Genomic DNA, 12,231 nt, shown 5'->3' on the forward strand with positions numbered 1-12,231 from the left:
ATAATCAAGACAGCCAGGCTTGATAGCATACATCTTTAATCCCAGCACTCAGGAGGCAGAGGCAGGCGGATTTCTGTGAGATGAAGGCCACCCTGGTCTACAGGCCAGCAGGGGCTACAGGGATACCCTGTCTCAAAAATAAAAGCAAAACAAAACAAAACAAAAAAATAACCCAAGAAGACAAGCTTAGCAATGGCAGGAAGCAATTTGAATTTGACTTCCACCTTAGGAGTGAAGATGGGCCACTGGCCCATCCCATAGCTTCCTCTGGTCGGTTCTGCACATTAGTGGACCAAGCTCAGAAACTGTTTTCTGCATGGAGCTAGCCAGCTTGGATCACATTGGTGCTAACATGAGCCAAGAGACCGGGAAGCCCAGTGTATTCCCAGTTGGGTGCTGCTTGCAGTTCATTACATAAGGGTGGCCAACTCTTACCTTCCCCACTATTTCTAGGAATCTATGTGCCAGCACACAAAAGACCAGAGGAAAAGGCTCCTGGCAGGGTCTAGGGAGGCTGCAGAGCAGGAGGTACAGGAGGCGCTGAGCCAGCTTGACGAGCCTGCCCTCATCAGCTGTGCAGGATCCACAGGTACTCTTCCCTGTGCCCCACTGCTGGTGCCAGAGTTTGCTGCCTGGTGCTACCTGTTGGCTTTGAAGCCCATGGCAAATATAACTCAAGGGTTCTCTGCCTAGCTGCATGCTAGGATATACCCAGTGTCCATCCTAGGTCAGTTAGATCAGAGGCTCTGTGACATAGGGCCTAGGAAATCCTGTCTTCTAAAGCCTTCTAAAGGCCTAATACCTATGACTTTAGACAGTGTATTAGTTACATCATGTCGCTCTGACCACAATACCTGACAGTAACAACTTAAAGGAAAAAAGAGTTATTTTGGCTCACAGTATCAGAGGGTTTCAGTCAACACTGAAGAGAAATGATGGGGCAGCTCAATTCATGGCTATGATAATTTGTGTAGATGTTGTTCACATCATCACAGACCTGGAAGCAGAGAGCAAAACAGGAAATAGGCAAGGATAACATCCTCCCAAAACCTGCCTTCCTGGAACCTGCTTCCTCCATATAGACCCCCACCTCCCCACATTTCTATAGCCTCCCTAAATAACACCAATTGCTAGGAAACTAAGCATCCAGAATATGAATGTGCACTCAAGAGGTAGAGGCAGGTGGGTCTCTGTGAGTTCAAGGCCAACTTGGTCTATACAGTGAATTATAGGCCGGCCAGGGCTACATAGTGAGTCATGAACTTATAAGGGGCACTCAGATTCAAAATTTATGAGTTGAACTGTGAGCAGAACTCTGAAACAATAATGAAGGTAAAAGGATTCTGGAGGGCTAGAGATGTAGCTCAGTTGGTAGAGTGCTTACCTAGTATGCATGACGCCCTGGGTTTCATCCCCAGCACCACAGATAACCTTAGTGGTGGTGGTGCATACTTATAATCCCAGCACATAGGAGGATGAGGAGGTAGGAAATCCAAGGCTACCCTTGGCTATATAGCAAGTTCCAGGTAGCCTGAGTTACATGAGACTCTACCTTTGAAAAAAGACATAAAGCCAATCATAAGAGAGTCAACATAGCCAATAGCCTGCTCTCCCTTTCTCCAGCTTAAGCAAAAGCCTCTGGGGCCAAGTCTCCTCAGGGGCTCAGCCCATCCATCTAGCTGCTTACTTAGAGCAAGCCAGGAGAACTCTTCCTCTGACCTTGTCTTCCCTCTCACAGATCACCTTCTCTCCAAGGTCAAGTCTGTTTCTAGCTGCCTCGAACAACTGGAAAAGAGCCGAAGCCAATATCTGGCCTGCCCAGAAGGTAAAGCGATGCAAGGGACATGGGCTGGGTCCCTAGGACCAACTGGGCTGGGCTCAGAAATGCTCAAATGGGAGCTGGAGAGATGGCATAGTGTTTAAGAGCACTTGTTGCTCTTTGCAGGGGACCTGAGTTGAGTTTCCACCACCCAGGTCAGTGGCTCACAGCCACCTGTAACTCCAGCTCCAGTGGATCTGATGCCCTCCTCTGCGGGTCCTGCACATGCGTGCACGCGCGCGCACGCACGCACGCACACACACACACACACACACACACACACACACACAAAATGCTTTTTTAAAAAATGCTCAGTGTCCAGTGTGGTGACGCATGGCTATAATCTTAGCACCTGAGGGACTGAGGCATGATGATCTCAAGTTCTAGGCCTGTCTAGAATACCTAGTGTAACTCAGTCTTTCAAAACAAAAACACTCAGGGCTGGAGATGTAGCTGGGTTGGAAGTCTCCTTGCCTAGGAGGCAGGAGGCCCTAGGTTCAATACTCAGCACCCCATAAACAGGGAGTGGCAGTGTACATCTGTAATCCCAGCTCTCAGGAGGTGGAGGCAAGAAGATCTTAAGTTCAGGGTCATCTTCAGCTACATCAAGAGTTCAGTGGCAGTCTGGGCTACATGAGACCCTATCTCTCTTTATTTTGTTTTTATGTATGTATGAGTGTTTTACCTGCATGTATGTTTGTGTACCACATGTGTGCAGTGTCTGTAGAGGTCAGAAGAGGGCATCAGATCCCCTGGAACTGGAGTTAATGGGCATTTGTTATCTACCAAACCCAGGTCCTCTGCAAGAGCAGCCCATGAGACCCTATCTCAATTACAACAACCAAAAAAAATGGTTAAATGTAGGAATAGTGGACAGATTCCTGTGCCCCAAGGAAGACATGTATATATATAACTCAATATGAAAGAAGAGGGTCACGGACTGGAGAGGTGACTCAGGGGTTAAGAGCACTGACTACTCTTTCAGAGGACCTTGGTTCAGTTCCCAGTACCCACAAGGCAGCTAACAACACTCTGTAACTCCAGTGACAGGGGATCTGTCGCCTTCTTCTGGCCTCTGTGGGCATTGCATGCATACAGTGCACTTACATACAGGCAAAACACTCATACACATAAAATAAAAATAAATCAGAGGGGGGAGGAGGAAGGGAGGGAGAGAGAGACAGAGGGAGAAAGAGAGAAAAAGAAGGAAGGAAAGAACAAAGGGAGTCAGAAAGGGCACCCTGAGGGCTGGAGAGAAGACTCAGAGGTTTAGAGTGCTTGCTGCTCTTCCAGAGGACCAGAGTTCAGTTCCCAGCACCCACAGCTGGTGGCTCACAACCATCTGCAACTCCTGCTCCAGGAGATCTGATGCCCTCTTCTGGTCTCCAAGGGTGCTACATTATGTGCACAGATAAACATACACAAAAATAAAATAAATCTTTTTAAAAAAAAAAAGTGATATCTTCCACCAGGCCTGCGACTTTCATTCTCTGCAGACATCAGTGGGCTTCTGCACTCTATCACCCTGCTTGGTCACCTAACCAGTGACACCATCCTTCAGGGAAGCACCACCAGCCTCCGAGCCCCACCAGATCCTGCCGACTGTGAGTACCAAGATCCAGGGCCCCACTGAAAGGGAGGGAAGCTATGGGCACTTAAACATCTGTCTCCTCTGTCTCCAGCCCTAAATGAGGCCTGTAAGCAGTGTGGCAGGACAACTCTGGCCTATCTGTCCTCCTTGGAGGAAGAGGGAGCCTTGGAGAAAGCTGACAGTACAGCCATAAGGGAGTGCCTCAGCAAGATCAAGGCCATTGGCGAGGTATTTTTACTGATACACTTGAAGATATTGGTCTGTTGTTTTGTTGTCTGAGACACGTCTCACATAGCACCATTGTCCTCAGACTTATGGAATGAGCAGTTCCCCAGGTATTGTTACCTGGTTAGCAGATAACACCTAAAATGGATACAGACAGTGTTTTGAGAATTCCTCCCCCGCAGAGCCATAAACAGTGCCTATCCCCTCCTCCTCCTAAGGTTTGAATGACAACCCAAAGTTTGATCCCACCACAGTTCCCCCTGGGGAACCAGTGAGTGCATTGGGCTTGCTTATAGCGCATGATGAAGAGTCACTGACAGAGTGTAGGGAACCCCAAAGCAGTCACGGGGAAGGTATTCACCCACATGGAGGATGGCTTCCCCTGACTGCATAGATGGAGCCCCCTTAGTTACCTTCTGCAGAGTATATACTCTAGCACCTCCTGAGACCCCAAAGCCACGTGTAATTCGGGCAGAATTGCTTATGAGTGGCTGAGCAAAGCAATCACTGACCCTCCCCAGCCCCTTCTATGTGAAAAAATCAGCAGTCAGCAAGCCCAATTGTGATGGACTCTCAAAAGATAGCAGCAGTTTGGTTCAGGATAGCACCTTTCAGCACAGAGTAAATTCATTCATTCTGTGACAGTGTGTGCGTGCCTGCTATATGAGAAATTACTTTAGACAGGGCTAGGGAAATGGCTGTCAGTAAAGTGCTTGCCTTGAAACCTTGAAGACCTGAATTCAACCCCCAGAACCTATGAAAAAAAAAAAAGCTGGGGGTTCTGGAGAGATGGTTCAGCAGTTAAGAGCACTGACTGCTCTTCCAGAAGACACAGGCTTGGTTCCCAGCACCCACATGGTGGCTCACAACCATCCATAATGCCAGTTCCAGGGGATCCAACAAAACAAAACAACAAAAAACAAACCATGAACTCAATGAGAAAGAAAAATAGGAGCAATTATTTCTGCACAGTGTGACAGAGCTGCCCTATAGATCTATTTTAAGAGTTTGGTGGCTGAGCAGGTTAGTAAATGTCTGTAATCCCAGCACTCAGGAGTCTGAGGCAGGAGAACCAGGCGTTCAAGGCCAGTCTGGGCTACATAAAGAGTGTGAGGCTAACCTGGGCTATATGAGATCCTGCTTCCAAAAAACAAATCAAGAGCCAGGCATGGTGGCACACACTTTTTAATCCCAGCACTCAGGAGATAGAGGCAGGTGGATCTCTGTGAGTTTGAGGCTTGCCTCATCTATATAGTGAATTCCAGGCCAGCTGTAGCCACAGGGACACCCTATCTCAAAAATCAATAAATAAACAAGTAAAATAATAAATTCAACAAGTATTTAAGCTATGCATGTCTGTGCATGCCCATTGCTGTCTCAAAACAAAAATCCTTCCATTAGTAAATATATTTGATACCTGAAAATATAGGATTAGGGCCTGGATTTGTTTCTTTTCTTGTTTCTATGACAAAATGCCTGACAAAAGCAACTTAAAGAAGGAAGGTATTTTGACTTACAGTTTGAGGACACAGTTCATCATGGTGGGAAGGCATAGCGGCAGGAGAGTGAGGCAGTTGCTCACACTGCATCCACAGTCAGGAAGCAGAGAGATGACTGTTGGTGCTCAGCAGGATGGTGCCACCACATTCAGGGTGGGTCTTCCCTCCTCAGTTAACCTAATCTAGAAACTCACTCACAGACATGCCCAGAGGTGTGTTTCCATGGTGATTTATAAATCCCATGAAGTTGACAGTCAAGGTTATCCATCATAGGGCCCCAGCACCTGCATCTGAATGGCCTTGTGGGGATGGGCACCATGGCTTCCCAGAACCATGAGGTTGTGAGTACATGGGGAGCAAGGAGGAACATGAAGCTCATGGAACGTTCCAGGTGGAGTCTATGACAGATCCCCCACATCCATGTCTTACAGAAGGTTCCCATGACAGGGTCAAGAAAAAGTAAAAAGAAGGTTTAAGTGTCCTTTTAACTTATACCGTTACCGCTCACAGGAACTGCTGCCCAGGGGCCTGGACATCAAACAAGAGGAGCTGGGTGACCTGGTAGATAAGGAGATGGCTGCCACTTCCACTGCCATCGAAGCTGCCACCACCCGCATAGAGGTAAGACAATTCTGTAGGATCAGCTGTAGCAACATTCCCCTGGCAATATCGCCCCTCAGGCAAGGCCTAGTCCCCTGTCAAACAACCCCAAATCCCCTGGTGTGATGGCACACACCTGTGATCCCAGGCCTGCTCAGGAGGTGGAGGTAGGAAGATTCAGGAGTTCAAGGTCATCCTCAGCTCCACAGTGACTTTGAGGCTAACCTGGAAATTAAAACCCAAAGTCATTGCATCTCTGAAGGGAAGAAAAATAAGATCCTGGCTGGAGGGCAGTAAATAGTTTCCTCCAGGGTCAGATATTTTTGGTGTCAGAATATCTGGAGTTCAAGCTATACACTGTCGTTAAGTGACTTATGTGAGTTATGGTCACCAGGCTAAGACTCAGATCCCATTTCTATAGGATGGCCATTATTTTAGTTTCATTTCTGTTGTGATAAAGTATGTCGACAAAAAGCAACTTGAAGAGAAAGGGTTTCTTTTAGCTTACCATTCCAGTTTACAGTCCCTCTTTGTGGGGAGTCACAGTGGGAGGAGCTTGAACCTAGTAACATGCACAGCCTAGAGCAGAGAGGTGAATGTGTGCACGCTCACCTGCTGGCTTATGCTCAGCCAGCTATCTCTACTTTTACACTAGGACCCCTGCCTAGGGAATGGTGCTGCCCACAGTGAACTATGTCCCCCCACATCAATTAACTTTTAAAGAAATTTCATTTATTTTTTATTTTATGTCTATGCATGTTTGCCTGCATATATGTAAGTGCACTTGTGTCATGCAATGCCCACAGAGACCAGAAGAGGACATCAGACCCCCCCCCCAACTAGAGTAATGGATGGTTGTCAGCTACCACTGTGGTGCTAGGGACAGAACCCAGGTCCTCTGCAAGAGCAGCCAGTATTCTTAACTGCTGAGCCATCTCTCCAGCCCCACACATTAATTATCTTTTCTTTCATCTTGTTTTTTTTTTTAGACAAGGTCTTCCTATAGTCCCAGCTGGCCTGGAACTTGATATGTAGATCAGGCTGTTCTCAATCTCAGAGATGTGTCTGCCTCTGCCTCCCAAGTCTAGGATTAAAGGTGTGTGCCACAATGCCCAATTTCAATTAATTTTTTAAATTTATTTTTATTTTATGTGTATGAATGTTTTGTCTGCATGTATGTAACTGCACCGTGTCATGTAATGCCTATGAAAGCCAGAGGAGGGCATCGGATCCCATGGAACTGGAGTTACAAATTGTTATTAGCCCCCACATGGGTGCTGGGAACCAAACCCAGGTTCTCTGTAAGAGCAACCAGTGCTCTTAATCCCAAGCCATGTCTCCAGCCCTCAATGAACTTTTAAGACCCTCCCCCACAGACATGCCCACAGGTCAGCCCAAAATGAATAACCCTTCATTGAGACACTTCCCAGGTGATTCTAGATTGTGTCAAGTTGAAAGCTAACCTTGACAAGGGGACAGAGACAGCTAGGCATCACAGCCATAACAGTAAAAAGCCAGAGGAAGCTCTAATCAATGTTAAGAAACTTCTCGGGAGAAGTCAAATGGACCCTGTTGGAAAGGTCTCATGTGGCTCCTATGGTAGAAGACTAGTCCCCTGCTATGGTGTGAGCACCTGCCCATGTTGGTCAGATACCACAGCTCTGGGTGTTCTGTACACATCAGCTTGTGTCCCAAGGTCAAGAATCTCTCTGACTAGAGCCACCAGCTCCAGCTGTCTGCTATCCAGATAGATGAGAGGTCTGGATTGTTCCTGACTCCCACAGACAGGGATGGGTCAGGGTGTGGCAAGGAAATGGTGAATGTTGAGGTTTATGGTGCATTAAGAAACCATACTTCTTGGGGTGGGGTGTGGCTCAGTGGTAAAGTACCTGCCTAGAATCCCACTATGAGGGGCTATGGGTGTGACTCAGTGGTAGAGCACCTGCCTAGCATGCAGGAAGCCTGAGCTCAATTCCCAGTAACACACGCATGCACGCACGCACATGCTCAGGCTGGAGAAATGGCTCAGCATTTAAGAGCTCAGCTGCTCTTACAGAGGACCTGGGTTCAGTTCCCAACACACATATGACAGCTAACAACTATACATCAGTTCAGTTCCATAGGCTCCAATGCCCTCTTCTGGCTTCCTCAGGCAATGCACACAAAGTATACTTATATACATGTAGGCAAAACAGTCAAACACACAATATAAAAATAATAACTTTTGGACTGGAAAGATGGCTCAGTGGATAAGCACACTGGCTGCTCTTGTAGAGAACCCAAGTTCAATTCCCAGCACCCACATGGTGGCTAACAACTGTCTGTAACTCCAGTTCCAGGGAATCCAACGCCCCTCTTCTGGCCTCCACAGGTATTTCACAACATGGATGCACTTACATATATGCAGGCAAAACACTCATACACTTTTTTTTTTTTAATTTTGAGGCTGTAGAGATGGCTCAGTGGTTAAGAGCACTGACTACTCTTGTGGAGGACCTGAGTTTGATTCCTAGCACCCACATAGCGGCTAACAACCATCTGTAACACCAGTTCCAGGGGATCCAACACACTCTACTGACCTCCAAGGGCATTGCACAACACGGGTGCACTTACATACATTCAGGCAAAACACTCCTACACATCAAATAAAAATAATAAATGAAATATTAAAAAATATTTTTTTAAAAAAAGGAAAGAATAAAGGAAACCAATTTCTTTTCTGTAGGAAATGCTCAGTAAATCCCGAGCAGGAGACACAGGCGTCAAGTTGGAGGTAAATGAAAGGTCAGTATGAGTCGAATGTGTTTGTACTAGATAAGCAAGATCTTTATAAGCCATGCTCACAGTGAAGCAAGGCTTTGCCTTGGGTCTCTCAGCAGTCTTAACCCTTCCCTGCCTCTCATTCCTTCCTCACATTTGTCTGGCTTGAGTGTGAGAAATCAAATGGTACAGTTTCTTCTTCTTGGTCTCTGGTTTCCTGACTCTTTCTCTCTAACAGGATCCTTGGCTCCTGTACCAGCCTGATGCAAGCCATCAAAGTCCTTGTTGTGACCTCCAAGGACCTCCAAAAAGAGATCGTGGAGAGTGGCAGGGTGAGCGGGGCTATGGGTGCTAAGATGGGGACAGGTGTCAGCTCTGGCTCCTGCCACACATGTGCTGAAGTCTGATTTGCTGCCAGCTCCAACTGTACATCATCACAGGCAGAGCTATGGGTCCTAGGGAAATTGACACTGTGGGCAGTTGAGGGCTCCTGGGGGCTCCCCTCTGGGGAGCAGTGAGTACCTTCCATCCCTCAGCCCCAGAGTCCATGCAGACTTGTAGAAATGTCACTGAGGTTGCATGACTGGGTCCTCTGAGAACATCTGAAGACTTTGGGAAATTAGGCAGATCCTGGAAGTAAATGTGGAACCATCATTCCCTCAGAATCTGTGACATCATCTCTCAGAATCTGTGAGAAACTGGTCCTAAAACTCCTATAGATTCTTATATTTGCAGATACTTAGCCCTTCTATAAAATGATAGAGGAGCAGTTGTTGTAGTATGCACGTGTAAGCCCAGGACTCAAGAGGCTGAGGCAGAAAGATCTAAAGTGGGACGTGAGACTCTCTCTCAAAAACACCCTTCAGACCAGGCATGGTGGCAAGTGCCTTTAGTTCCAGCACTTGGGAGGCAGGTGGATCTCAGTGAGATCAAGGCCAGCCTGTCTGTATAGTGAGTCCCAGGCAAGTCTCAAAAAGACCAAAAAAAAAAATTTAAAATACCCTTCAGGAGGCTGGGCATAGTGGTGCATACCTTTAATCGCAGTTAATCCCCACAGGCAGATCACTGTGAGTTCAAGGCCAGCCTGGTCTATATAGCTGCCTACATACAGGCCAGCTAGTGCTACAGGGAGACCCTGTCTCAAACAAACAAACAAACAAAACCTAAAATCTACCTTTCATGGGTTGGGCATATGTCTTAGTTGATAGAGTACTTGCCTAACAAGCACAAAGCCCTGGGTTCAGGCCCCAGCACTACATAAAACCAGATGTAGCTGATGCATACCTATAACTACTCCACTCCTCAGGAAGTAGAGGCAGGAGGATCAGAAGTTCAAGGTTAGGCTCCGGGTATATGACCAGATCAAGACCAACCTGAACCACAGGTTTTCTCTGTGTAGAAAAACAAACAAACAGGGCCAGGTGGAGTGGTTCAAGCCTTTAATTTCAGCACTAGGGAGGCAGAGGCAGGTGGAGATCTAGACCAGGCTGGTCTACATAGGAATTCCAGGCCAGCTATGACTATAAGGAGACCCTGTCTGAAAAAAACAAACAAAAAAGAGCCAGGCGTGGTGGCATAAATCTTTAGACCCAGCATTCAGGAGGCAGAGGCAGAGGCAGAAGCAGGCAAATTTCTGTGAGATTAAGATTAAGCCCAGCCTGGTCTACATAATGAGTTCCAGGCCAGCTGGAGCTGCAGGAAAACCCTCTCAAAAAGACAGAAAAAAAAAAAAAAAGAATTAGAGACCAGCCTGGGGTACAAAATAAACCCTGTCGTAAAAACAAACAGGCTGTTACTATTTTTGCTTCTATAGGGTACTGCATCCCCTAAAGAATTTTATGCCAAGAACTCTCGGTGGACAGAAGGGCTTATATCTGCCTCCAAGGCTGTTGGCTGGGGAGCTACTGTCATGGTGTAAGTGTCTGGGTCCAACCCGTCCCACATCCATACCCCTGGTGCATCCATCCACCCCAGATGGTTGCTAAGAGAGATTTAAGTATCTACTTCATAGCCAGGCACTGCCCTCTTATAATCCAGGTACTTCAGAGGCTGAGACAAGACCACAAATTTAAGGCCAGCCTGTGCTACATAGTCAATTCAAGGCCAACCTGGGCTACATAGTGAGACTTGTTTTTTAAATTTATGTATATGAGTGTTTTGCCTGCATGTATTTAAGTGCACTTGTGTGTGCAATGCCCATGGAAGTCAGAAGATGGTGTTAGATCCCCTGGAATTGGAGTTACAACAGTTGTTAGCCACCATGTGGGAGCTGAGAACTGAACTCAGTTCTTCTACAAGAGCAGCCAGTGCTCTTAACTGCTAACCATCTCTCTAGTCTCCAGAATGAGACATTTTGTTTTAGTGGTGTAACTCAGTAATAGAGCATTTGCTGAATGTGTGGGAGCCCCTCAGTTCAGTCCCCAGCCCTGCCAAATCTGGAAACATCCAGGCATGGTGCCACACACCTTTAGTCCCAGCACTCAGAAGGCAAAAGGCAAGGCAATCTCTGTGAAATAGAGGCCAACCTGGTCTACATAGCGAGTTTCATGCCACAAGGAGATCCTGTCCAAAAAAAAGAAAAAAAATAGAAACGCATCATTTATTTTATATATTTTTATTATGTTTATTTCATGTGTATGATCATATTGCCTGCGTGCAAGTGTACCCGTGTCATGCAATGCCTACAGAGGTCAGAAGAGGGCGTCAGATTCCCCTGGAACTGGAGTTATGGAAGGTTGTTAGCTGCCATGTGGTTTCTGGGAATCAAATCTGGGTCCTCTGCAAGAGTCAGTGCTCTTCACCACTGAGTCATCTCTCCAGCCCCATGATTGATTTTTTTTAAAGTGAATAGTGGTCTAGGAAAATGGGTCCATCAGTAAAGTTCTTGGCATACAAGCATGAAAACCTCAGTTCATTCTCTAGCTCCCATGTAAAAGCCAGATGTGGTAGTGTGCACTTGTGATTCCAAGAGGCAGAGACAGGAGGATCCCTAGAGCTCCCTGGCCAGCTATTCTAGGTTTCATTGGTGAGACCTGGGCCCCAGTGAGAGACCCTGTCTCAAAAAATAAAGTGAACTGCACCTAAAACTGGAGATGGTGGTGCATACCTTTAATCCCAGCATTCAGAGGCAGAGGTGGGTAGATCTCTGTGAGATCCTGGCCAGCCTGGTCCACAAAGGGAGTTCCAGGCCATCCTGGGGTTCCAGGAAGACCCTGTCTCAAAAGTCCAAAATAAATAAATAAACAAACAAGTGTCCAGGACTGAACCTTTGAAAGGGACCCAGGGTCTCCCAGGACAACACAGGAGCAGAGCAAGCAGGCTGTCTTCTTTGTCTAGCCAGGGACTAAGGAGTCGGTTGGAGATGGGATCATGAGGGTTTTCAGCTCTTCGTAACCTTGTCCTTTGTGTCCCCTCTGGGATGTCAGGGACGCTGCTGATCTTGTGGTCCAAGGCAAAGGGAAGTTTGAGGAGCTGATGGTGTGTTCGCATGAAATTGCTGCCAGCACAGCACAGCTTGTGGCTGCATCCAAGGTAGGACCAGCACTGGACTCCCCAGAACATTCTAAAGCCTGTTTGGGTTACAGCAGACTTGGGCCATGGAACTGAATTCAAGGACAGTAAAGACATTGCCTATCCCTGATGGGTTGAGTCCCACATAAAAAATTGGCCTTTCAAACGTCCCATAACACCCACTTTCAGTTAACGTATTAAGATTTGTTTATTTTCATTTTATATAT

General features: G+C 46.9%; 1 protein-coding gene across 5 annotated transcripts in view; it reads left to right on the plus strand.

The window, feature by feature from the left end:
• Hip1 (huntingtin interacting protein 1) overlaps positions 1–12,231 on the plus strand; it is a 132,974-nt gene that overhangs the window by 112,875 nt on the left and 7,868 nt on the right. For 3 of the 5 annotated variants that reach the window (XM_008848363.2, XM_008848367.2, XM_008848366.2), the window contains exons 19-27: positions 454–589; positions 1,739–1,825; positions 3,292–3,423; positions 3,502–3,638; positions 5,645–5,755; positions 8,460–8,518; positions 8,733–8,826; positions 10,308–10,408; positions 11,920–12,025. In XM_008848363.2, the coding sequence (XP_008846585.1) occupies positions 454–589; positions 1,739–1,825; positions 3,292–3,423; positions 3,502–3,638; positions 5,645–5,755; positions 8,460–8,518; positions 8,733–8,826; positions 10,308–10,408; positions 11,920–12,025 (963 nt within the window). The remainder of the gene's footprint in view (positions 1–453; positions 590–1,738; positions 1,826–3,291; positions 3,424–3,501; positions 3,639–5,644; positions 5,756–8,459; positions 8,519–8,732; positions 8,827–10,307; positions 10,409–11,919; positions 12,026–12,231) is intronic. The other 2 variants (XM_008848365.2, XM_008848368.2) reach the window with 1 other exon arrangement.

This window comes from Nannospalax galili, unplaced genomic scaffold (assembly GCF_000622305.1).
Source record: "Nannospalax galili isolate Female #2095 unplaced genomic scaffold, S.galili_v1.0 scaffold644, whole genome shotgun sequence".
NCBI lineage: Eukaryota > Metazoa > Chordata > Mammalia > Rodentia > Spalacidae > Nannospalax > Nannospalax galili.